This window comes from Salvelinus alpinus, chromosome 4 (assembly GCF_045679555.1).
Source record: "Salvelinus alpinus chromosome 4, SLU_Salpinus.1, whole genome shotgun sequence".
In the NCBI taxonomy this organism is placed as follows: Eukaryota; Metazoa; Chordata; class Actinopteri; order Salmoniformes; family Salmonidae; genus Salvelinus; species Salvelinus alpinus.
This window is the reverse complement of record NC_092089.1, coordinates 64,397,098-64,423,145: the sequence shown is the minus strand read 5'-3', so window position 1 is coordinate 64,423,145 and position 26,048 is coordinate 64,397,098. Positions and strand designations below refer to the sequence as shown.

General features: G+C 41.9%; 2 protein-coding genes across 10 annotated transcripts in view; both read left to right on the top strand.

Moving 5' to 3' along the window:
* pdgfrb (platelet-derived growth factor receptor, beta polypeptide) overlaps positions 1-5,801 on the top strand; it is a 49,875-nt gene extending 44,074 nt beyond the window's left edge. For both annotated transcript variants that reach the window (XM_071398326.1, XM_071398325.1), the window contains exons 18-23: positions 1,059-1,181; positions 1,389-1,500; positions 2,042-2,141; positions 2,261-2,366; positions 2,704-2,993; positions 3,885-5,801. In XM_071398326.1, coding sequence (XP_071254427.1) covers positions 1,059-1,181; positions 1,389-1,500; positions 2,042-2,141; positions 2,261-2,366; positions 2,704-2,993; positions 3,885-4,038 — 885 coding nt within the window. In that variant the 3' untranslated portion in view covers positions 4,039-5,801. The remainder of the gene's footprint in view (positions 1-1,058; positions 1,182-1,388; positions 1,501-2,041; positions 2,142-2,260; positions 2,367-2,703; positions 2,994-3,884) is intronic.
* Positions 5,802-6,543: 742 nt separating this feature from the next.
* On the top strand, positions 6,544-25,750 carry LOC139574131 (macrophage colony-stimulating factor 1 receptor 1-like). Of its 8 annotated transcripts, none has more exons than XM_071398330.1 (22): positions 6,544-6,677; positions 6,921-7,029; positions 11,128-11,415; positions 11,519-11,806; positions 11,989-12,125; positions 12,242-12,407; positions 12,645-12,840; positions 16,410-16,525; positions 16,712-16,823; positions 16,978-17,177; positions 17,448-17,539; positions 17,756-17,882; positions 19,009-19,113; positions 19,287-19,397; positions 19,568-19,730; positions 19,905-19,984; positions 20,106-20,215; positions 20,433-20,555; positions 20,654-20,765; positions 20,882-20,981; positions 22,128-22,242; positions 22,442-25,750. In XM_071398330.1, the coding sequence occupies exons 2-22, from the start codon at positions 6,978-6,980 to the stop codon at positions 22,607-22,609; spliced, it is 2,961 nt and encodes a 986-aa protein (XP_071254431.1). In that variant the 5' UTR covers positions 6,544-6,677; positions 6,921-6,977; the 3' UTR covers positions 22,610-25,750. The 8 variants fall into 8 exon arrangements, with proteins under 8 accessions (XP_071254431.1, XP_071254429.1, XP_071254430.1 ...); XM_071398328.1 differs by having other exon boundaries at positions 20,103-20,215; XM_071398329.1 differs by having other exon boundaries at positions 11,125-11,415.
* The last annotated feature ends 298 nt before the right edge of the window (positions 25,751-26,048 follow it).

Genomic DNA, 26,048 nt, shown 5'->3' with positions numbered 1-26,048 from the left:
GTTGAACTCAGTCGAGGTAGACTTTTTAGGAATGGGCACGATGGTAGATGTTTTCCAACGGGTGGGGATTGTGCCAGTGGATAGCGATAGGTGAAAGGCTATGGATGGCGCTGAGCTCAGCAGCTCCGGCTTTTAGGACTCAACACTTTATCCCGCCCGGCCTTGCACTTACTGTAGCTTTCCGCTGGTATACCGCCACCTCCACCTCACTGAAGAGTGGGGCATGGGAATCAGTAAAGTGGAGGGCATTTAGCAGGTTCTCACAGCTTCTGAATCATAGTGGGTATCAAAACGTGGGTATCAAAACATGAGAAGAAGTTTCTTTGTACTCCCTGACGAAGGCCATGCAGCCGAAACTTTGTTTCTATTGAACATGCCATACAAATCAAGGCATTTTAATTAATTATATGAAGAGTGCCTTGGTCCTCCTTGCTTTTTGATGACCAATTTACCCCTTTTACCAAAGAGCACCTTCTGTCTACCAAAATCTACTATTGTGTACCTTAGCAGCACTTCCCATCCTCCTCTTTTTTCTACATGAGAAGAAGTTGTTGAGGTTGTTGGACAAGGCGAGTGGGTCATCATGGGCCGGTGGAGATGGTTTGTCAGAGTAGACTGCCAACTTCCTGACTTTTTGAAAGACCTGCTTAGCAATCATGTTGCTGTTTTCCACCTCCACCTTGTCCTTGTACCTTAGTGTGGCTCGTTGGATGGCATGTTTGAGGGAGCTGTTCAGTTGGCGCTGGGACTGCATATCCCGATGGGAGAACGCAATCTTCATCCGTAATGCGTTTTTGATCTCGCCATTAATCCATGGTTTGTCATTCGGAAATAACCTGGTGGTTCTCATGGGGATCACACGGTGTGTACAGAACTTGATACTGTCCGTTATTGTGGTAAGCATTTCATCAATGTTGTTGTTGGGTATTACAGTAAAGCTCATGAGGCATATATACGTCCTACGCTTCAAGAATCAACGGGTACATAATATATATCAGACATTTATAAATCCAAAAATAAATGTAGCAACTGCAGATTTAAAACCTTCTTCTCCCCAGTGTGTCCATCGTGACCTGGCCGCCAGGAACGTGTTGATCTGTGAGGGGAAACTGGTGAAGATCTGTGACTTTGGCCTAGCCAGAGACATCATGCACGATTCCAACTACATCTCCAAAGGCAGCGTGAGTGGCAGGCTCACTAAGGGTCACTCATACACATACACATACACATAAAATAAGACAAAGTTTGAAAGATAACAGTAAAACACCATTTAAACAACATAAATTACAACTTTCAACCGACTTAAATTGTAAGCCATAACTGCTGCTGTAACCTACCTCTAAGTACCTGGCTGATTCTAACGTTCTCTCTAATTCTGGCCCTCTCAGACATTTCTGCCCCTGAAGTGGATGGCCCCAGAGAGTATCTTCCATAACCTGTACACCACCCTGAGTGACGTGTGGTCCTACGGCATCTTGCTCTGGGAGATCTTCACCCTTGGTACGTGGACGGGAAATGGAATCCATTCATTATTAACTGATAGATCGAAGAGATTACTGTTTGATTAAATCGAAACAACCCATTAACTGGAATTCGTTCAGAAAGATCAGTAGTAGCATGAGCGGTTTGATGACCTTGTTTATTTAATGTATGTTAGTATAGAGGTTTCAAAAGGCTGTCAATACCGTGTTTAAACAGACAGGCAATAAAGTTGTCTTAAGAGGACAAGACGATCAGCTTGTCTAATCCTGCGTCTATTTAGGGTCAGATGAGGTTTTGTTGTTATTAGCTACAGTCCGGGTTTATTATCAATTCATTTTGGGATTTTTACAAATGCTTTTGGAACTGCTGTGATCAGAAGAGTACCTATTGAGAAGTGGTTCATTTAGCGTGAAACAGCGTGAACAATGTTTTTCGTGGGAAACCAAAATCCGGCATGATTCTTGTTTCATTCGAGATTTGAGAACTTTTGGCCACTCCTGATTCAGCATGACTTAAACAGATCAGCCTTTAAATACTTGAATGGTTGATCTTTTAACAGGAGGAACCCCTTACCCTGACCTTCCTATGAATGAGCTGTTCTACAGTGCCTTAAAGAGAGGCTATCGCATGGCCAAACCTAACCACGCCACAGACGAAGTGTAAGTCTCTACCATCACTCTCAAACACCTCTCTCTAATCATGTCTTCTGTCAGTTTTCTTTTTTTTTGTGACATGTTCAATTAAAATGTTCAACTAAGGAAGTAATTCTGTCCTCCAGTTATGAAGTCATGCAGAAGTGCTGGGATGAGAAGCATGAGAAGAGGCCAGAGTTCTCCTTTCTGGTGCACACCATGGGGAACATGCTCACTGACAGCTATAAAAAGGTATCCTATTAATATAGGGGGGGTTTTCCCTTTACACAATGCATCTGAGGACCAGTAGGAACAGTATTTCCACATCCATCTCTGAAAACGATCAAATTTTTTGCTAAATGCAAAATGCATCATACAGGGATGATTTCTGTATTTTTTAAGTTAACATATCTTAAAAACCTGATTGCTGACAAGTAAAACATTTTGGGACTATGTCAAGAATGGACTAATGAAACAAATACCAAAATATAGTTTTTGGGTGAAGTTTTCCTTTAAGTGTGTATTGACTATGGACAGATCTGACATTGATCACTGAGATGTATCTAATTGACTATAATTTTTGGTACAGAGATACTGCCAAGTCAACGACGAGTTCTTCAAGAGTGACCACCCGGCCGTGGTCCGAACCAAACCCAGGCTCTCCTCCCCCTTCCCCACCCCAGCCATCACCCCCTCCACCACCCCTGACACCCTCCAGGACCTCAACCCCTGCCCTCTAACTGGAGACTTTAGATCGGAGGCAGATAGAGAGGAAGTGACGACCTCCTACAATGACTACATCATTCCCATTCCGGACCCCAAGCCTCAGGAGGAAGTCTTCTCCGAGGCCAACAGCATGCCAATGGAAAGCCCCGCGAGGTATGGCTGTCTAACATACTTCCTGACTACAAACACTGACTGACTGACTGCAAATGTATGCCAAATGCTGAGCATGCAGGAAAGATAAGGCATATTTACTCTAGAGGACCTTGTATAGTTACAACACCAATACACAGAGCCATATGTGGGATTTCGATAAAATCGGTCTTATCTTACCATGTATACACTGAGTGTACTAAACATTAAGAACACCTTCCTAATATTGAGATGCACCATGCACCCCCCTATTTTTCCTTAGAACAGCCTCAATTCGTCGGGGCATGAACTGTACAAGGTGTCGAAAGCATCCCACATGGATGCTGGCCCATGTTGACTCCATTGCTTCCTACAGTTGTGTCAAGTTGGCTGGATGTCCTTTGGGTGGTGGACCATTCTTGATACACACAGGAAACTGTTGAGGGTGAAAAATCCAGCAGCGTTGCAGTTCTTGACACAAACCGGTGCGCCTGGCACCTACTACCATACTCCATTCAAAGACACTGTCTTGCCCATTCACCCTCTTAATGGCTCAAGGCTTCAAAATCCTTCTTTAACCTGTCTCCTCCCCTTCATCTACACTGATTGAAGTAGATTTAACAGGCGACATCAATAAGGGATCATAGCTTTCACCTGGATTCACCTGGTCAGTCTGTCATGGAAAAAGCAGGTGCTCATAATGCTTGGTACACTCAGTGTTACATTTTGAGGATTTTGTAAGACATTTAAACTGAAACCTTAGACAAGCCAAGCTGGCAGAAATATGATAGTTTAGGTTTTACATTGTTTTGATTTGTGGCGCAATGCTGTATAGTTTTCACCTGAAATGGGACGTAAAATCGTAAAATCCCATGTTGGTTTGTAAAGGAACATGTGTGTTGTTATTCCCTGTAGCTCTCTGGCTCTGGAGGATGACGAGGCTGATTCCATCTCCCAGGAGACAGCAGAGGCAGACACCATTCCAGAAGAGGAGGATCTCCATGCCAACCAGGCTCTGATTCCACTGGAATCTTCTGGAACACCGGAAGTGGAAGACAGCTTCCTATAGACCTTTAAGAAACTTGGTGAATGTATAGCAACATTCCTGAATAGCTTCAGTGCGGGGATGGGGAACTTTGATGGGGGTTGGGGCCACATATTTTTTTAAACTTATCATGAGGGTCCGCAGTGGCTCGCGGGTCTGCGTACACACATCCCTACCTACAAATGCAGTCAGATCCGGCACTAGTTAATTTCCTTCCGCCAGTTGGCCATCCCTGCTTTAGTGGATTAAGATAACATGTTGCGATTTCAGTGAGAAGCTAACCCGAACAACATAAACAATTCCCACTGCTTAAGCAAATATTTCACAACTGGTACTTTCAAAATAATTCTGTGCTGAAAATCAATTGAAAATCAATAATTACAATGAGAGAGTGACATATATTTAATCAATAATGATTGTTGATTGATGATGATTTTAATTCATCTAATCAATGCAAAATACTCCATATTGAAGAGAGGGATCCTTTTCAAAGTCTTCACTTAATAATGAAGATGACAAAATACCAGTATCACATAAGAATAAAAATGTACATCAGGAAATTCATGATTTTAAAATACACTTGTAGTATGGTCACTATTGCAGTGTTTCTAAGGGGATTTGTCTTGTCATTTTTCCTTTTACATGTGTTGTATTTTTATATTATAAAGATGAAAACATTAGGCTTCTAAAACCCTTTCAGTTTTTTTATCACTAAAAGTGGAGCATGTACTGTTACATTTTGCTCGTGTGAAAAAGTTCACCTTTTTAGACGGGTAGGCTACTTTAGTTAGTAAAAACAATCAGAAACACATCATTTTATGGCATCTATACTTCTCAATATCAATGGGATATGACATTCTAGTTGCACTGAGGTATATGTTCTTTGTTTTTACAAATGTGTACTTTCTATGTCAAGTTATTTCGGGGGAATATAATCAACTTAGAGAAAAGATTCATACATTTGGCCTTAATTAAGCAGAATATTGTACATTCAGTAAAGGTTATGTGTCAAATATCATTTTATGTTGTTTTAAGTTTTATAGAGATTTCTTTTTACATTTTATATAGCATTTTGTTTAAACAATTCTGTATACATTTTGCACTTTACAATGTTTAGGAAAACATGAACATTTCCAAGAAAGGGATTTAGGTTCAGTACATAAGAGATTGAATGATGTCTGAGAGGTATGAAGAAATTGTATGTTTTTACACGGAGGTACTGACTGAATGAGAAGTGATCTGAGCATATCACTGCCTTAGCACACCTGGTACAAGATTAGTACGTTGTTGTGTACTGTGACCATGACTGATCTAATATCTTTGAAGTGCTTTTGTATTGTATGAAGTTCTATGAAAAATACAAATAGTAGGCCTAATGTTAAAATAAGCTTTTCTTTGGTAGGAGATCTTTTTAGAAATGTGGGTATCGAGATTTTAATCTATATTATTGAAACAATGAAATGATACCTGAGAGAAGTTACTTATTTTCTTGTAACTTGCTTAGAGTTCACTCACAGAGGTTGACCTATGGTTAGATACACTACCAGTGAAATATAAATATGCTTATTTGTATACATTTGTCACATGATGTAGGAACACCGAATGCAGAACACGCAGGAATGCAGAACACACACACTACATCATGTAGAATATTCACCACACACACGTAATGGTACCAAAGCTTTTCTGTATGTTTACAAATGTATTTTTATATGCAGTATTTTGTATGTTAATTGAAAGTGATTAGGTGAAAATAAAAGTTTATAATGAAAATATAACACAAGAAATGTGTTCTGCATTTTATATTAGTTCAATGACTTGCAGCGTTCTACTATTTTCCCATAACGGAAAATAATAAACTATGTTTTAAAGCTCTCTAATTTTCAACACCAACATCTGTTTCTACACTGTCTTGTATTTTAATGCCTTGGCTTTATCCATTCAATGTCGAAGAGATAATAAATGTCCCGAGATTAATTGACCATAAGAGAGATATCCCCAAAAAATCCAAATGAACTTTCCCAAGCTCAGCTAGATTTAGTTCAATCAAAGCCTCTCTTTTCAGCCCTCAGCACAAACAAACTCAAAACAAAGCTGATCATCTACCGTGTCCATCATGGGTTCTCTCTCTACACCCCCCTACCGACCCCTCTCACCCAACATACTCCCTTGCGCCCTCTCACCATCCCCTCCTTCCCCCCACTCCATGCCCTGAATCCGAGGGCCATCAATTAGGAATTTTACTGTCCTCCCAGAAGCCCCAGCCCTCTACTCTGTTTGGAGCTGAGGAACATTGAGGCCTGGGGCTGAGGCTCGGCAGGCTGGGAATGGGAATGAGGCTTAGCAGGCTTGGGCTGGGGCTAGGCAGCAGAGCAGCAGTGTGACCCATCATCACAGCAGATTAGTCTCAGCACCATGGCATTAGGACTGGGAGGGCCGGCCTGTTTTCTAGCTAAACAGAGAGACACATGGTCATTAGTGGGGAGCGTGACACCTCTATCTGTCTGTTTATGCCTCTCTCTCTTTTACTGGCTTCTGGTCAGACTAAGGGAGATAGAGATAGAAGAGAGACAGGGTTGGAGGGACTTTACTCGCTCCTGAATGGTGAATCCACAGAGCTCTGTGGGATCAGAGGCATACCACTGAGCTGAAGACATCTACAGGTTCAGTAGAGTTTATTGTTTCCAATCTTAGCGATGTTACACAGTCACTTTTATTAATAGCATGTGAATGTCATTTGAAAAGGCTTTCAGTAAGGTCTGGCTTATATTGCCTTGATTTCAAGGTTGCAAATCCTGAAAGTTTGATTTCCAAATATCCTCTTTAGAAAAGAAGAAGTGTATGACAGTGAGTGAGTGACAGCAGAGATCCAGCGTAATGATTCCCCATTTTTCTCCTTGACCAAGACACAGTAACAACACTCCTAGACATACAGACACACACAGATCTGGAGCAGATCCAGGATGGAGCTGTACCTGACCTTTCTGCTGGGGATCCTGCCCGCTGCAGCTCAAGGTACGACTCAACACCCGTTTTCAACTATACTGCATCGTATTGGGATTCATGCGTTGTGTTGTTGACATTGTATTCACTGCAGCTCTTCTGTCCACCATACTTTTACATATATATTACCAGACTAAAATGCAATTTATATGCAGCGGTGGAAAAAGTACCCAACTGTCATACTTCAGTAAAATAAATATAGCTTCATAGAAAATGACTCACGTAAAAGTGAAAGTCACCCAGTAAAATACTACTTGAGTAAAAGTCTAAAAGTATTTTCGTTTTAAATATACTTAATTATCAAAAGTAAATGTAATTGCTCAGATATACTTAAGTATCAAAAGTAAAAGTATAAATCATTTCAAACCAGACAGCACGATTTTCTTGTTTTATTATTTTATGGATAGCCACAGGCACACTCCAACACTCAGACATAATTTACAAACTAAGCATTTGTTATTAGTGAGTCTGCCGGATCAGAGGCAGAGATGACCAGTGATGTTCTCTTAAAACGTGTGTGAATATGGCAATCTTTCTGTCCTGCTAAGCATTCGAAATGTAACTAGTACTTTTGGGTGTGAAGGAAAATGTATGAAGTAAAAAGTATATTATTTAGGAATGTAGTGGAGTAAAAGTAGAAGTTGTCAAAAAATATCGAGGCAAGTCAGTTAAGAACAAATTCTTATTTACAATGACAGCCTACCAGGGAACAGTGGGTTAACTGCCTTGTTCAGGGGCAAAACAATAGAGTTGTACCTTGTCAGCTCAGAGATTCGATCCGAGCAACCTTTCGGTTACTGGCCCAATGCTCTAACCACTAGGCTACCTGCTTCCCCAATACCTGATACTTAAGTATATGTAAAACCAAATACTTTCAGACTTTTACTCAAACAGTTTTTTACTGGGTGACTTTCACTTTAACTTGAGTCATTTTCTATTAAGATATTTTTACTTTTACTCAAATATGACAATTGGGTACTTTTTCCACTACTAGTGTAATGTTTATGTCCAATGGCCGATGAGCACCGATACGTTTTATCTATAATTTCTCTTCATATGACAAGGATTGAAAAGGATTTGCCAGTAGACTTTTGACTTGATTCATGATGATGACTGCTTGTTCAGCTTGCTATGTTAACATGATCAGTCCAATCAAAGCTATGGTAGATATAACATGATTTTACATAATTTTATCTGTGGCCAATGACCTTGAGTCCTCTCAGATGGGCACTTCTAATGTAAATCTATGGCAGCACTCAAGGGGCTTGAATTTTCAAAATCTCCCCGTAAATTTTGCGGTGACGTGGTGTCCCCATGAGTGACAGAACACTGAGCCAATCACAGCGCAGCTAGAGAACATTACCAACCCCTACGCTCCGTATTTTCCGCTGGCTTCCCCACCACCACAGAAAGCACTGAGCTAGGCTGAAACACCTGCATTTTGGAGCTGCCTTATTCAAGAAAGCAAAAAATGTATGCGGCTTTATCAACTCAATGATTTTTTTTAAACAATGTTTGCAAACTGATATGTGACATGTTTTAATGCCAAAATAACATGCATACAGGGCTAAACAGGTGGGCTCTGCCTCACCAGCCCTGAATGATGGGTCGCCACTGGTTAGAGTAGGAAAGTGAAAGTGAAAAATGAAATTTAGCTAGCTCTCTCTCCCTCTCTCTTGCTTCTTCTTCATTTTTGAAGAAAGGTATTTGTTCAAAGCTGTTAAACTATTGTCTTTCTCTTTCTTTGAGTCAGCTACCAATCACATTTATGCACTGCAGTGCAAGCTAGCTGTACCTTATGCTTTCAGTACTAGATTAATTTACTGATTATTGGATTGGGTGGACAAAATGTCAGTTCATGCTGTAAGAGCTCTGATAGGTTGGAGGACGTCCCCCGGAATTTGTCATAATTACTGTGTAAGTCTATGGAAGGGTTTGAGAACCATGAGCCTCCTAGGTTTTGTATTGAACTCAATGTACCCAGAGGAGGACGGAAACTAGCTTTCCTCCGGCTACACCATGGTGCTACCCTACCGAGTGCTCTTGAGGCCACTGTAGACCTTCATTGCAAAACAGTGTGTTTTAATCAATGATTTGGTGACCAGTTTTTTATGTTTCATTATTTACATTTTTATGAGCCTACATTGGTAGGACCGTATTGTCCTGTACATCTGCTGCTGTTCTTGTTCCATTGCTCGACAGCCATTTGATAGGCAGCTAGTATACTTGGAGTCCATAGGAAGGTGGTGTGTAATGTTATCAGGAAGTCTAGACCCAATCAATACTGAATAGCCCAAAACCATGAGCACTCCCTCACTTTGACATTCTGAGGTTGAGCTGTGGTAAGTAAGAAAATCTGCTGAACATCAAAACTCAGTTCTGCTTTGAGATAAATCAAAAACAAGACATACTTTACATGTAAGAATGAATTGAGACAAAACCTATTGTGATTTTCAGATGTTGTTTTCTGATCCATGCTTTACCAGATACAGGATAGTGAATGTTGAAATAAATCCACAACAAGAGAGCCCAATAGAGCCCAAATTAACTTTTTACCAAATAAGGTATTAGAGAGTTAAAGGAGGATAAGAAAAGCATGTTATTTGAAGCCATATCCTACTGTAGATTTATGTTAAAGTTCTTCAAACTCCCTTGGCCCCTGTGATTTGCTGGAGTGTCTCAAAGAAGGCATTGTTTGTCCCTGTATCAGCGCATCACCAGCAGTTAGCTTTGTCACACCCAAAGGACATATACATGGTTTTACCACCCCATACAGCTCCCTCTGTCTCACTCTGACCCTTCTGTTTTGGAAGAAAATAAGGAATTGAAAGATTTCTTTGTTTGTTTTTGTGTTGGTGTTTGTGGGTGTAAAAGGGCCAGGGCATTACCACAGTCTAGGAGGGTGGTTCTCAAACAGCTCTTCAGGGACCCCCAGCCGTTCCATGTATTTTTGTTTAACCCTTATTTAACTGTATTTAACATGTATTTGATATATTCCAGAACTAGCACACCTGACTCAACTTGTCAACTAATCATCAAGCCCTTCGGCGTGTTCCTCTGCCCAGGTGTTTCTGCCGCATGCCAGATCTTACATGCCTGGATATGTATTTTATGTATCAGCTAACCATATAATATATTATAGCAATCTGGTGCCCGACCGTACTGTCGATGACGCAACATACAACCATTAGTTGATGCATGCAACATCTGAGCAGGGGAACGCAACCCTTGACTAGGTAAATCAGCTGAACTAGTTCAGGGCTACAACCATATTATGAAATGTCTGTGGGTTCCTGAGGGACTAGTAAGGGACTATGTGTCTCCATTCACTCCCGTCCTCGGTAGCATGACATCGATATAGAGAAGAAAAGCGGAAGTGAGAGAGAGAATAGGATCTCTCCTTTAGAGCCAGACTGGACAGTTCTGTAATTTGTTTCCTGAATGTGTGGTGTCCAAGATGACTCTTAATCCTAAACACAGAGTGACCAAGAAGAGATTAAAAAAAAAAAAAAAAGTGATTTGAGGTTTAAATCTTGTCTTGACAGAGTTGACTGAAATAAAACCAATTATATAAGCATGTTTAGGAATCAGAGTTTCCTGGTCATGCACAGGGTGGCAGGTAGCAAAGTTGTTAAGAGCAGTGGGCTGAAAGGTTGCTGCAGTAGTTCGAATCCCTGAGTCGACTAGGTGAAAAACGTGTTTGTCCAGGGTCACTGTCAATAATGGCTGAACCCTGGCTGTGACCCCATTCTCAGTGGGAGGAGGATATGCAAAAAACACATTTCCATTTTACACCTGACACTTGTACCTGTGTGAAACAGGACAAATATAAGCACCCCCTATTTGAAGAACTCCATCCTAACCAATATGGTGCTTTCAAGAAAACTGGGTAATCTGAGAAAAACGTATATTCTGGTCAGACGTCTATAAAGATGCCAGAGTTTCCGGTTCGGAATGCCGAGTTTGATGTCTGTTCAAAACAAATTTTCCAAGTTGAAGCTTTTTCTGAGTTCCCATTAGTCTTGAACGCACTGAAGTTGGAGATTTCCGAGTTCCCAGCTGTTTTGAACGCGTCGATTTATGATCTCATCTCTATGTTAACCTCAGCAGAATGGCGGCGTCCTGTGATCAAGCTAAACTCAGAGGTCGTGGTTGGGCCTGAAGTAGTACTGAACCCTGGCACCCCATTGGTCTTGAGGTGTGAGGGGGATGGGCCAGTCAACTGGCTGACCCGGTTGTCCAAACACAAGAGCTTAATCTCCAAGGGCAACGGGAGAGTCAGAACCTTCAGGGTGGACCGTCCCTCTGCAGAACACACTGGGACATATAAGTGTGAATATACCAGTGTGAACGTCAAGGGCCGGGACTTGTTCTCTACGGTGCACGTATATGTTAAAGGTAAGCTCAGAAGAGGAGTGAGTTACTGTTTGTTTACCATACCTGTAGAGACGGTGTGTTGGCCAGTATCCCTCATTATAACACATCCCCCCTTCTCCACCAGACCCAGAAAGCCTGTTTTGGACCAGCAGCACGTCCCTGCGTGTGGTGAGGAAGGAGGGGGAGGACCACCTGCTCCCCTGCCTGCTGACCGACCCAGAGGCCACAGACTTGGGGCTCCGCATGGACAACTGTACCTCCGTGCCCCCAGGGATGAACTACACAGCAGACCCCCGCAGAGGCATTCTCATCCGCAACCTCCACCCCAGCTACAATGCTGACTATGTGTGCAGCGCCAAACTCCACGGGGTGGAGAGGACTTCCAAGACTTTCAACCTCAACATCATCCAAAGTAAGTAAGGTTGAGTGTTGTGGAGGGATACTTTACTTAAAGTCACATGCTTGATCAGGCCCATGTACCATATTGTCCTGTAAAATTGCTATATATTCAAATTCAGGAACAAGTATTCGAATTGGCAAAGGAGCTTGTGCTTTTCTTATACATGCTGTGTTCCTGGTTCCCTCTGTGTCCAGGGCTGCGTTTCCCACCTTATGTATTCCTGGAAAAGGATGAGTATGTTCATATCGTGGGCGAGAAGCTGAGCATCCGCTGCACCACACACAACCCCAACTTCAACTATAATGTCACGTGGAATTACAGCTCCAAAAAGGCAAGCACTTTCAGAGTATCTGAAACAACCTATTTGTTCCACTGTTGGCCAAAATAAAATGCATGACAATACGTCTTGGCAATGACATTATGTTATTTTCCTGTCTCTTCTTACAGAGATTTACAATAGAGCAGAAAGTCCAATCAGTTGACAGTAACCGTCTGGACATTGAAAGCATCCTGACCATCCCTGTAGTGGACCAGTCAGACACAGGCAACATTACCTGCATCGGCACCAACGAGGCTGGAGTCAACAAATCTACCACCTCCCTGATGGTTGTAGGTAAGTTATCGGATAACTTTAATACAATTCAGGCACACATGGGGGTATTAGAACATATTCCAGTCACAGAACTGGATCGTTAGAATCAACGCAGACTGTATCAAAACGTTTTGCAACAGAAGCTTTTTTTGGGGTGGACAAGTTTAGGAAGTCCCTCTCTGTTTCAGTGCCTTATGAAAACACTTCTGGCTGACCTTGAAGATAACCACTCCCATGTCTCTCTGTGTCTCTGTCCAGAGAAGGCCTACATCCGTCTTTCTCCCCAGCTGTCCTCCAAGCTGGCTCACCAGGGCCTGTCCATTGACGTGAACGAGGGGGAAGACCTGAAACTCAGTGTCCTGATCGAGGCATACCCTCAGATCATAGGCCAGCACTGGGACACCCCTGCAGCCTCCTCCGCGCAGGAACAAACCTTTACACGCTATAACAACAGGTGGGTGGTACTCATACAACAACAAGATGAAGAGAACTGACTGAGTGAGGAGGGATCCTCCTCTAGCTGTTTTGGGAAGGTGTTTGGGGCTTTGGGACTAAAGGGCAGCAACAGAAAACTGTATTTTAAAATGTTCCCGGATCAAAGGCTCACTTGATCATAATTATGCAGTGCATTCGGAAAGTATTCAGACCCTTTACTTTTTCCACATTTTGTTACGTTACAGCCTTATTCTTAAATTAATTAAATATTTTTTCCCCAATATCCGATAATGACAAAGCAAAAAACAGGTTTCTAGAAATGTTTGCAAAAAATATATAAAATAATAATAATGTACATAGTACATATTCAGACCCTTTACTCAGTACTTTGTTGAAGCACCTTTGGCAGCAATTATAGCCTCGAGTCTTCTTGGGTATGACGTTACAAGCTTGGCACACCTGTATTTGGGGAGTTTCTCCCATTCTTCTCTGCAGATCCTCTGAAACTCTGTCAGGTTAGATGAGTAGCCGCACAGCTTTTTTCAGGTCCCTCCAGAGATGTTCGATCGGGTTCAAGTCCGAGAGACTTGTTCCGAAGCCACTCCTGTGTTGTCTTGGCTGTGTGCTTAGAGTCATTGTCCTGTTGCAAGGTGAACCTTCGCCCCAGTCTGAGGCCTGAGAGCTCTGGAGCAGAATTTCATAAAAATCTCTCTGTACTTAGCTCCGTTCATCTTTCCCTCGATCCAGACTAGTCTCCCAGTCCCTGCCACTAAAAAACATCCCCACAGCATGATGCTGCCACCACCATGCTTTACGGTAGGGATAGTGCCAGGTTTCCTCCAAACGTGACGCATGGCATTCAGGCCAAAGAGTTCAATCTTGGTTTCATCAGACCAGAGGATCTTGTTTCTCATGGTCTGAGAGTCCTCCAAGCTGGCTGTCATATGCCTTTTACTGACGAGTGGCTTCTGTCTTGCCACTCTACCATAAAGGCCTGATTGGTGGAGTGCTGCAGAGATGGTTGTCCTTCTGGAAGGTTCTGCCATCTCCACAGAGGAGCTCTGGAGCTCTGTCAGAGTGACCATTGGGTTCTTGGCCACCTCCCTGACAAAGGCCCTTCTCCCCGGATTGCTCAGTTTGGCTGGGCGGCCAGCTCTTGGAAGAGTCTTGGTGGTTACAAATTTCTTCCATTTAAGAATGATAGAATTCACTGTGTTCTTCGGGACCTTCAATTCTGCAGAAATGCTTTGGTACCCTTTCCCAGATCTGTGCCTCGACACAATCCTTTCTCGGAGCTTTACGGACAATGCCTTCAACCTCATGGCTTGGTTTTTGCTCTGACGTGCACTGTCAACTGTGGCACCTTATATAGACAGGTGTTTGCCTTTCCATATTATGTCCAATCAATTAAATTTACCACAGGTGGAGTCCAATCAAGTTGTAGAAACATGTGAAGAATGATCAATGGAAACTGGATGCACCTGAGCTCAATTTCGAGTCCCATAGCAAAGGGTCTGAATACTTATGTAAATAAGGTTTTTCAGTTTTTTATTTTTAATACATTTGCAAAAACTTTTTTTTCCTGTTTCTGCTTTGTCATTATGGGGTATTGTGTGTAAATTGATGAGTACATTTGTTATTTAATACATTGTTGAATAAGGCTGTACCGTAAAAAATTGTGGAAAACCTTCTGAACGTACTGAAATTCAGAATGGGGAAACTGCAGAAGATTTGAAATTAGCTGATGTTTCCATTTATTTGTTTGTCTGGCACAAACTCAGAGGTCACCACCACCGGTCCGAAGAGTTCTGTACTATGAAACTAGAGTTAAGGGAAGGAAGAAGCTAAAGTTTTACCTCCGCTATGACACATAGCAGTAACTGTCTAGGGAGAACTAGCATGTATTAGTCACCAAACCACACAACACCATCTGCATTCATTCCACTTTTGTCCCAGTTAAACATTTCCAGTGATTCTACAATACACTCTTAGAAAAAAGGGTTCCAAAAGGGTTATTCAGCTCTCCCCATAGGAGAACCCTTTTTGGTTCCAGGTAGAACCCTTTTGTGTTCCATGTAGATCTCTCTGTGGAACCCAAAATTATTCCACATGGAACCAAACTAATTCTTCCTGGAACCAAAAAGGGTTCTTCATAGGGTTCTCTTATGGGGACAGCCGAAGAACCCTTTTAGGTTCTAAATAGTACCTTTTTTTCTAAGAGTGTACAGTCGTGGCCAAAAGTTTTGAGAATTAATTTTCACAAAGTTTGCTACTTCAGTGTCTTTAGATATTTTTGTCAGATGTTACTATGGAATACTGAAGTATAATATCAAGCCTCTTGAGGATTGACCACAAGTTCTCAATGGGATTAAGGTCTGGGGAGTTTCCTGGCCATGGACCCAAAATATCGATGTTTTGTTGCCCGAGCCACTTAGTTATCACTTTTGCCTTATGGCAAGGTGCTCCATAATGCTGGAAAAAAGGCATTGTTCGTCACCAAACTGTTCCTGGATGGTTGGGAGAATTTGCTCTCGGAGGATGTGTTGGTACCATTATTTTTTCATGGCTGTGTTCTTAGGCATAATTGTGAGTGAGCCCACTCCCTTGGCTGAGAAGCAACCTCACACATGAATGGTCTCAGGATGCTTTACTGTTGGCATGACACAGGACTGATGGTAGCGCTCACCTTGTCTTCTCCGGACAAGCTTTTTTCCGGATACCCCAAACAAACGGAAAGGGGATTCATTTGAGAAACTGACTTTACCCCAGTCCTCAGCAGTCCAATCCCCGTACCTTTTGCAGAATATCAGTCTGTCCCTGATGTTTTTCCTAGAGAGAAGTGGCTTCTTTGCTGCCCTTCTTGACACCAGGCCATCCTCCAAAAGTCTTTGCCTCATTGTGCGTGCAGATGCACTCACACCTGCCTGCTGCCATTCCTGAGCAAGCTCTGTACTGGTGATGACCCGATCCCGCAGCTGAATCAACTTTAGGAGACGGTCCTGGCGCTTGCTGGACTTTCTTGGGCGTCCTGAAGCCTTCTTCACAACAATTGAACCGCTCTCCTTGAAGTTCTTGATGATCTGATAAATGGTTGACTTTGGTGCAATCTTACTGGCAGTGAAGCCCTTTTTGTGAAGCCCTTTTTGTGCAAAGCAATGATGATGGCACGTGTTTCCTTCCAGGTAACCATGGTTGACAGAGGAAGAACAATGATTCCAAGCACCACCCTCCTTTTGAAGCTTCCAGTCCGTTATTCGAACTCAATCAGCATGACAGAGTGATCTCCAGCCTTGTCCTCGTCAACATTCACACCTGTGTTAACGAGAGAATCACTGACATGATGTCAGCTGGTCCTTTTGTGGCAGGGCTGAAATGCAGTGGAAATGTTTTTGGGGATTCAGTTCATTTGCATGGCAAAGAGGGACTTTTCAATTAATTGCAATTCATCTGATCACTCTTCATAACATTCTGGAGTATATGCAAATTGCCATCATACGAACTGAGGCAGCAGACTTTGTGAAAATTACTATTTGTGTCATTCTCAAAACTTTTGGCCACGACTGTAGATCCGGTCTGTTTTTCACTCAGATATTCCGCTACCCTGCTGCTCAAGAGGATGATTGCACAGGAGCAGGGCCAGTACACCTTCTATGCCAAGAGTTCCATGGCCAACGCATCCATTACATTCCAAATCCAAATGTATCGTAAGTAAAGTATGAGTACAGACATACTAATACACAGTGTCAGTTCATACAACAACCATACTCTCTGAAGAATACAGTTTTTTTCAGCACAGCATCTATTGAACATATTTGTCTCTATTTTGAGTGTGTGTGAGATTTATTATTTGACCATGCCACTGACTTCCTCTGCTCTCTCTTGATTGGCAGAGAGGCCGGTTGCCGTGGTGAGATGGGAGAACATCACCACCCTCACGTGCACGTCGTTCGGTTACCCTGCTCCCATAATCCTCTGGTACCAGTGCTCTGGAATCCGAACCACGTAGGTGTTAGAGAGGGCACAGTAGCATGATATTGCCATTGTAAAAGATAGACTTAATAAGTGTAGTATGTATATATTCTTTAATGATAATGACGTATTAGGTATCATAACTAAATGGGGAACTCTATCCTATCTGTGTCTTCCTATGGAACAGGTGCAATGAGAACGCAACAGGTCTCCAGATGCCTGCTCCTCTCTTGGCCCAAACAGTCGAGGTCCAGAGGGAGGAGTATGGAGTGGTCGAGGTCCAGAGCGTCCTGACAGTGGAACCGTCCAGCCATAGGATGACCGTGGAGTGTGTCGCCTTCAACCTGGTCGGAGTCGGTAAAGACACCTTCGCCATGGAAGTTTCCAGTAAGAGCCAGAGCACGGTCATCCATGGTTATCCTCAGGCTTACTGTCTTATCCTTAGTTCATACTCCTTTTTCCTGTGTCATCATAGTCAAGTACATGAACGGTACATGAACTGTCTGTTCTTTTATTTATTCAGATTCACAATAGCCGTTACTTTAGCTGCAGCTACTCTTCCTTGGTTCCACATAAACCCATAACAAAGCCATCACACACAGAAGGTTCTAATTGTGTCATCACCAGACACCCTGACTCTTCTCTCTGATTGGATAGATATAATGTTCACCTCCACTCTGTTGGGAGCAGCTGGTGTTCTGGCCTTTCTCCTCCTGCTACTCATGGTCCTGCTCTACAAGTACAAACAGGTAGGACACAAAACACCCTCTGCAATATAGAACATATACTAATAGACCAGTATGCGATCTCATCTAAAATAAACTAGGTAAGAAACGGATATATTCATGAATAGAGTATTAAAAATATATGTCGTTTGAAATCACTGTTACCTTTAGTCAAAGAAACCATGGAGAACCCTTAGTTATTCAAATGGTTGACTAATGACCATTTCCTTCCCTCTGAAGAAACCGAGATATGAGATCCGGTGGAAGATCATCCAGGCCAGTGAAGGAAACAACTACACCTTTATCGACCCAACTCAGATGCCGTACAATGAGAAGTGGGAGTTTCCCAGGGACAAGCTCAAGCTAGGTGTGTGGCCTTTTCTTAGATAGGCTACTGCAGTGGTTTGGTTCTTGGAAGTTTGATGAAAAATGTAATTTGGCCTTATTACTGTTCAGCCATACAAACACATTGAATAACAGATTCACTACATGGAACAACAGATGGTCCTCCAAAAAGGAAGTTTGTTCTGAAGTGTCTGTTCTATATCTGAGAGATATAAGAAATATTTTTCTGACATGTATTTGACCACTTATTTTTGGCACAAACTATCTCCATATACTGAATACAGTGCTTCCATTATTTTTTTTAACTGGTAATGGGGGACCTTCAGAGGAGTCTTGTGAGGCTTGTGGGCATCCTAAGGCAAAACAATGGACATGTACGTGTTTGTGAGAGACTTACCTTTCCACAGAGGGATCATATTAGTGTGTAACCCAAACTGTTCGGACACTACAGACAGAAGTTGGCAGATCGGCTGTACCGACTACAGAAGAGTCCCAAGAAGCTTGTCGGGGTAGTAGAGCAAAACTACGACTCCCACAAGGGGGTTAAAGTTAATTTCCTGAAATTCTGCACGTTTTTCCATGTGGCGTAGTCAAAACTTTGCCGTTTTAAAGCAAGTTGGCTGCAATTCTAAACATTATGCCATGGAGCGGAGAGACGTTTTTTGAAATTGTACAAATCATTTCATGCAATTCTGCTCATTTTGACATAAGGTGGAAGCACATGTTTGCAGTTTTTAATATGATAACTGATGATCAATGGGCCCCATCCCGTTGGTAATTCGACCATGCTTACTACAAGTTTAGATAGCTGGCCGCTAGACTAACTTACCACGCTAAAAAAGACATTGCTGACATGGGCTAATTGACTGCTGATGCACAACCAAATTTCGACATCGCACCTTGTGTATTCTATTATTCTAACTGTCAACAGTAATTTGAGTCCTCGCCTGAATTACTATTTAAATTTTTGGTGAATTTGCCAGTTGCCCATCCCTGGGTTAGATATTCCATACTGTATGGTGAATGAGTAGAATCTCAATTACATGTACAACTGTAAATGTAAATGTAAAGTGTATTTATTTACAGAAAGAATGGGTATTGACATACAGACAGACTAGAAAGTGATGTGTTGGATGTGTGACCTGCAGGAAAGATCCTAGGAGCCGGGGCCTTTGGGAAGGTGGTGGAGGCCACAGCCTATGGTCTGGGGGAGGACGACAACGCGATGCGAGTGGCTGTAAAGATGCTCAAAGGTCAGAATCCATTGAATAGAACAAGCTTTTTAAGGTCAGGAGTAGAATTGATCAAAGTCTGAGAAACCGTCTGTGATCACAGCGGTACGGAAGTGTCATATGATTGGGTTTCTCTTTCTCTCTGTTTATTTATCTATCTATCTGTCTGTCGATCTATCTGTCTTTTTCTGCAGCCAGGGCCCACTCAGATGAGAGAGAGGCTTTGATGTCAGAACTGAAGATTCTGAGTCACCTGGGACGGCACAAGAACATTGTCAACCTCCTGGGAGCCTGCACTCAGGCGGGTGAGACTGAACACTATAAAACACAGCTTCCTATCTGAAGAAGTGCAGAGACATTCAGAGAATTACAGTATCTGTATTTTTTTGTAAATGTATTTGAGTCAAATGTCATACTATGTGGAAGTTTGAAAGTTTTCTCCATTTATTGAAAATATAAATGTTTCTTATCTCAGGACCTGTACTGGTGATCACTGAGTACTGTAGTCATGGCGACCTTCTGAACTTCCTGCGACACAAGCAGGAGACCTTCCTGAACTTTGTCATGAACATACCAGAGGTACCAGAAGAGACCAGTGACTACAAGAACCTCTGTGAGGGGAAACAGTTCATCAGAAGGTATGAATAATGTTGGCATGCACCAAGCTCATGAAAAAGAAGGTGTACTCTGACTCACCTTTATTCAGCATACACAGTAGCAGTCTTGTGAAGTAACTACTTTGTGTGATTTACCTCCTCCCGACCCTCACCCTGCTCTCCTCCCCTCATCCCTTTCTCCACTCCTTCTACCAGTGATAGTGGGATATCCAGTGTGTGTTCTGACAGCTACCTGGAAATGAGGCCTGGTCCCCAGCCTGTCAACTCTTCTCTGGGTAATTGATCCGTCTAACTCTCTTTTCTTTTATCTAGCACCATTCATTGTTTTGGTTCACCAGTTTATTGTTGTTTGTCTCGGTTGGACATTTCTATGAACATAAAATTCTATTCTAGCAGACTCTGTGTGGGAGGATGGTGGGCCGGACTCGTGGCCGTTGGACATGGAGGACCTGCTGAGATTCTCCTACCAGGTGGCTCAGGGCCTGGACTTCCTTGCAGCCAGGAACGTGAGTCACATCAACACAGAGTTTCACAACAAAGGTTGCGAAACAAGGCTTGCATAACTATATTTCACAGTTTGAGATTATGTTTGGTGAAAATTCAGCATACTATAGTAAAAAAAAAAAAGAATCACCTGATAGAAATTAGAGATGCACTTTGTGATGTTGTCGTAAGCTACTGTAACTGATTCTCTCTCTCTCTCTGTCTGTCTCTTTGTTTCAGTGTATTCACCGGGACGTTGCAGCCCGGAACGTTCTCCTGACAGACCGCCGTGTGGCTAAGATCTGTGACTTCGGCCTGGCACGTGACATCATGAATGACTCCAACTATGTGGTGAAGGGCAATGTGAGCAAACAACAACAACCTCAGTAACATGTTCCATGTCAATAAAAAAAACATTCACGTGTGTTCGATATGCGCTTCCTCACACCATGTGTCTATAGGCGCGTCTGCCAGTGAAGTGGATGGCTCCAGAGAGTATCTTTGACTGTCTCTACACTGTCCAGAGTGACGTCTGGTCCTATGGGATCCTGCTATGGGAGATCTTCTCTCTCGGTGAGCTGGCATAAACATAGATTTCTCAACATAATAGATTTTGATATCTCTGGTGAAATCATTCAGTCGTTCTTGTTTAGTTGTTTAATTCGTGTGTCTTTGTTCAATTTCTTTAGGAAGGAGCCCCTACCCCAGTGTCCTGGTGGATACTAAATTCTACAACATGATAAAGTGTGGTTATCAGATGTCTCGACCAGACTTCGCACCTCCAGAGATGTAAGTTACAGATTCAGGGCTTTTAATGTTTAATTAAATAACCGTGTCCCCAGGCCAATTGGGCTTCATTGGGATACACATTCATGTATATTACAATATCCTTTTATACTATTCTGCAAGACTGAACAAAGACCCCCTATGTTCCAGTCACACCCCCTTTTCAGCATTTGTAATAAAAGCACATTTATTGTGCCATGAAAGCATTAAGCATGGCTGATACCAGATTACTTGGCTGTAGTTCTGAGCCCTACATTGAAAAAGTAACAAAGCTCTCCTCCACAATCAAACACCCCACAGAAACGAGAAATAAAGAGTGTATTTTCCAATATCCCCATACATCTGTGTGTGTCGATTCGCTGTGGTTGCCACACTACCCGGAATAACTGTATTGTGGGTCCGGAGACAGAGCGACAGAGGGGGACTGAGACTGAGTCAGGAATTATTCATCTGGGCCCCTTTGTGTGTAGGATGAGTCAGTCCTTGGTCAGGCATGGTTCTGCGTGTTAGCCACATGATCAGCAGTCTGGAGCCCGGAACAGTGCCATTTCACAGACCAGGCAAGGAGAAGACTAGAGGGACTGTAGTGGCATTTAGGAGGGGTGCATCTCTATGCGTCACAATCAACCATGCTTATCATCCCCAAAGATTGTCCAAAAAGGGTTCTAAGTAACACAAGGCAGAAGTATTGCAACTGAAAAGTATACTGTCCAGTTAATTTGATATGGACATGGCGGGGTTCGAAAGACCACAGAGCTCTACATTGAGACAATCTTCTCCATGATGCTTGAGGGCCTTGTAGAACGATGAGGAATGATACAAAATATTGTATTTTTAATACATGATACTTCAAAACAAATCAAATTATATTTGTCACATGCGCTGAATACAACAGTTGTAGACTTTACCATGACATGCTTTCTTACGAGCCCTTCCCAACGATGCAGAGTAAAAAATAACACAAGAGGAATAACATACACAAGAATCAAGCTACTGTATATACAGAGAGTAGCAGTACCAGATCAATGTGCAAGGGTATTTGAGGTAGATATTTACTTATGTAGGGTAAAGTGACTAGGCATCAGGATGGATCATAATTAGAGTAAGAATAAAGAAGAATAAAGTAATAATGTATTTATGTCCCACTAGGTATACAATCATGAAAATGTGCTGGAATCTAGCGCCAACAGAGCGACCGACCTTCAGCAAGATCAGCCAGCTGATTGAGAGATTACTGGGTGAGCAGCCAGAACGTCCAGACCAGGTAACACAGACAGGGCGATGGATGTTTACCATGGTAGATAAGCTGTCTATCTCTTATCAGAATAAAACAGCATCTACCCTATGGACAACATAAAACATATTTCATTGTCAGACTGGATTGACCAGACTTAAGCATCGTTTGAAGACAGCAGTACTGTAACTCATGAATGAGTATTTGTTTTGAAACCTGTTATTTTCAGTGTTCTACTCTCCTGTCCCAGCAGCAGCAGGACATGATGGTTGAGGAGTTGGAGCTGTGTGATGATAATGATGAGCCTAAGTGTTGTGACGGCTCCTGTGACCAGCCGTGTGAGCACGAAGAGGAGGAGCAACCACTGGTGAAGACCAATAACTATCAGTTCTGCTGAAAGCATAATTCTATTTCTATGTCTGACACCTCCGACATCATCAAACTATCCACATTCTGATCTGAAATTCGTCCACTTTCTATCTTCTCCTGCTCACTGTAGAATCATTCTGGGAGCACAGAGCCAGAGAAATGGAATTGTGATATTTTGTTCAAGCAATGAAAAGCAATTTTTATGCCCTGTTTTACACTGCATACAGACAGGAAGCTGAGAGAGTCATGTCATGTGACTTGTTATATCCCATGACAAGTTTTGAAAAAACAAAGGCCAGAATGAATCTAATCACAGATAGTGCCTTGGTTGTGTAATTAATATATATAATGCCTTATTTTACATGAATTACTCTTCTTTGTTGTATGTTTTGGAGAGGATATTTTCAATCCATGCACCAAAGATGCATCTACCCTGACAGAACAGATTGTGTTGCTCACAGCTTTTTGCAGGCTATTTGTCCTTTTAATGTACATTATGTTCTTCTGTAGCCACTATGGTGAGGGTTTATCTATTATTTGTGGGAAATGGGAACGAATGCTGGTGGTGTTTGAATTGACATTTGTCAGCGGGTTCACTTTCACATTGTAGGGACTACCTTTTTTCAACATGCTATGCAGCAGCAAGACAGTAGCAAACTAATTTCTGCGACAGCATATTTGAGCATGTTCTATATTTGTATGATGGCTTAGTTTGATGCTGGACGTAATAACATGAGATACAATCTAACTGGGGACCACATTCCATGTATTGTCCTTCAGCCTAAACATGCTGCATGAAGCATTGAAATGGATTTTGAGACGCTATTTACATCAATGAAAGCATGTGTATTGTTTTTTTTTTCATCTCTAGCCGTAGTTGTTTCGTATGACAGTCACAATATCTTCTGAGTTACTCGCCCGTGGACAGAATCACGCAGCTGACTAAAAGACGCAAGATTTTAGTTGTGCGTTTTAAGCAATATTACTTCAGACTCAGCCAGTCGATGGCAACATGTGATTGTCACATCGACATATAGCCTATATGCTACAGTAGGGAATGAAAGGCAGATACAACTGTATAAGGAAATCTGTGGACCACAGTATGGACAACACAAAGGCTTTGTTTTTGACTGATTCAATCGATTCTTTATTTCTGTAACACTCAATATTTCTGATGTTCATTCATTCGTCAGTTCATCATTTTTGGGGGGTCAATTATGCTGTAAAAATGTTGATTCATTGTCTTGAATGTAGAATTCAGCTAATACTGCCTACTGTCAGAGTGAAAAGAGTGAAAAGCCATATGTCAGCTGTAAATCAGAATTGTTGTAAGACATTTACTCGGATTGTCAGCAGCTATTCTGAATACTGAGCTGAAAGGAGAGAAAAGTATGAGCTTTTTGTTAAAGGGAAATGTAAAAAAAATAAATAAATTGCATTTTCATCAAATCAAATCAAATCAAGTTTATTTTATATAGCCCTTCGTACATCAGCTAATATCTCGAAGTGCTGTACAGAAAACCAGCCTAAAACCCCAAACAGCAAGCAATGCAGGTGTAGAAGCACATCACCTCCAGCACCACCCCAACATCAACATGTGAAAATGGCTCATTTCTATGTTTTTTTGTTGTAAAAAAGATAAAGATAAGTATTTCCAATGACATCATTGGTGTGCATAATGTGATTTTAAGCATTTCTGAGTAGGCATTGTCTTCTAATTGCTTGATGATGTCATTGCAAACACAGGCTGCCGTTACACGATGCAACTTGCACGCAATTTTAGTTGCTTCTTCATTGCTTCGTGAAATAATAAGCAACTCGTCTGCAACTTGGTTGCAAGCAACAGCCAATCAAAACAAACACTTTTGTCACATTATCCATTTGAAGGTTAGGAATTCTGACCCAGTTGTCATGTCAACACAGCTGTCAGTGCTGTGCAGCACCATCAGTGGTCAAGGTTGACAGAACGGAGATTAGCACAACAGGAGATGTATACAAATGATTGTACATGGTTTAGCAGTCAATAAATTATATTTCGAACAAAGAATGTCCACCGTGAACTGTGCTAGCTAGCTAGCTGTGTTGGTGTTTGCAATGTCATTTTGGCTAGCTAACAAGCTAAATTGTACATAATGCATATCTTCTATATCCTTGCTGTCACAATAACCAAATGGTTGGATAAACAACTCATTTGTGAAACCACAATGTAATGCAGCAGAAGACATGGGGAGAGTTTAGAATTCTCAAACAAGCAGCTTCAATTTGATTGGCTGTTGCATGCAATTTTAATCACGTTTGAGTAGCTTCATGTAACAGCAAAGTTGCTTGAGATGTCACTTGCAACCTGCAACTGTAGCGAAAATGTTGTGAAAGTTGCTTTGTGTAACTCCAGCCTTATCTTCCACTATCCTTTTTACTACAAAATATAGAAACACACAATTTTCACATATGGTGATGTTGTGGTGGTGCTGGAGATGATGCATATGAAGTAGAAACATTTTGAAATGTCCCTTTAACTGTATGTATGATATACACTGAGTATATAAAACATTAAGAACACCTGCTCTTTCCAATGACAAACTGAACAGGTGAAAGCTATGATCCCTTATTGATGTCACTTGTTCAATCCAATTCAAATGGGGAGGAAGGTTAAAGAAGGATTTTTAAGCATTGAGACAATTGAAACATGGATTGTGTATGTGTGCCATTCAGAAGGTGAATGTGCAAGACAAAAATGTTAGTGCCTTTGAACGGGGTATGTTAGTAGGTGCCAGGTTCACCGGTTTGTGTCAAGAATTGCAATGCTGCCGAGTTTCATGCTCAACAGTTTCCCGTGTGTATCAAGAATGGTCCACCACCCAAAGGACATCCAGCCAACTTGACACAACTGTAGGAAGCATTGGAGTCAACATCCCTGTGGAATGCTTGACACCTTGTAGAGGTGGGGATGCAACTCAGTGTTAGGAAGGTGCTCCTAATGTTTGGTATATTCAGTGTAATGTAAATGTTATTTTTACTTTACTGCTTGAAGGCAAAGGACACATCCTTTGTGGGTTAACCTTTTAGTTTTTGCTAACCAAATCACAATATGGTTTCTGCGAGGACAGTAACTACTTTCACAGACAATGTGTCGAAAACTCTGAAACTTGAATAAATATATTTTTCTGGCTTTCCCTGGAAATATGTAATTTTCCATTTACCCTCGACTTCAAAAACGAAATACTTCAGCCTAGATACTCTATTGTACATCTTAAGAAAGAACAACTAGGACCACAACAGGGAACAAAATGCTACATTTCTGTGATTTTTAAACTCAGTCCCCATTTTGGATACAATAATGTCTTCTCTTCTCTGCATTCTTCTGAAGTTTCATTCCATGTTGTCATGGGAGGTTGAGCAATACCAGACCACCTAAATAGGAAGTAAGAATCACCGAAAAAACAAAACCACAGAAACTTGATTCAACA

Bases quoted from the DNA above. Each gene is read 5' to 3' on its own strand.
- LOC139574131 (XM_071398327.1), top strand. From the start codon at position 6,978: ATGGAGCTGTACCTGACCTTTCTGCTGGGGATCCTGCCCGCTGCAGCT. The intron at 7,030-11,124 runs GTACGACTCAAC...TGTTAACCTCAG, and splicing joins CCTGCCCGCTGCAGCTCAAG to CAGAATGGCGGCGTCCTGTG. The intron at 12,408-12,644 runs GTAAGTTATCGG...GTCTCTGTCCAG, and splicing joins CACCTCCCTGATGGTTGTAG to AGAAGGCCTACATCCGTCTT.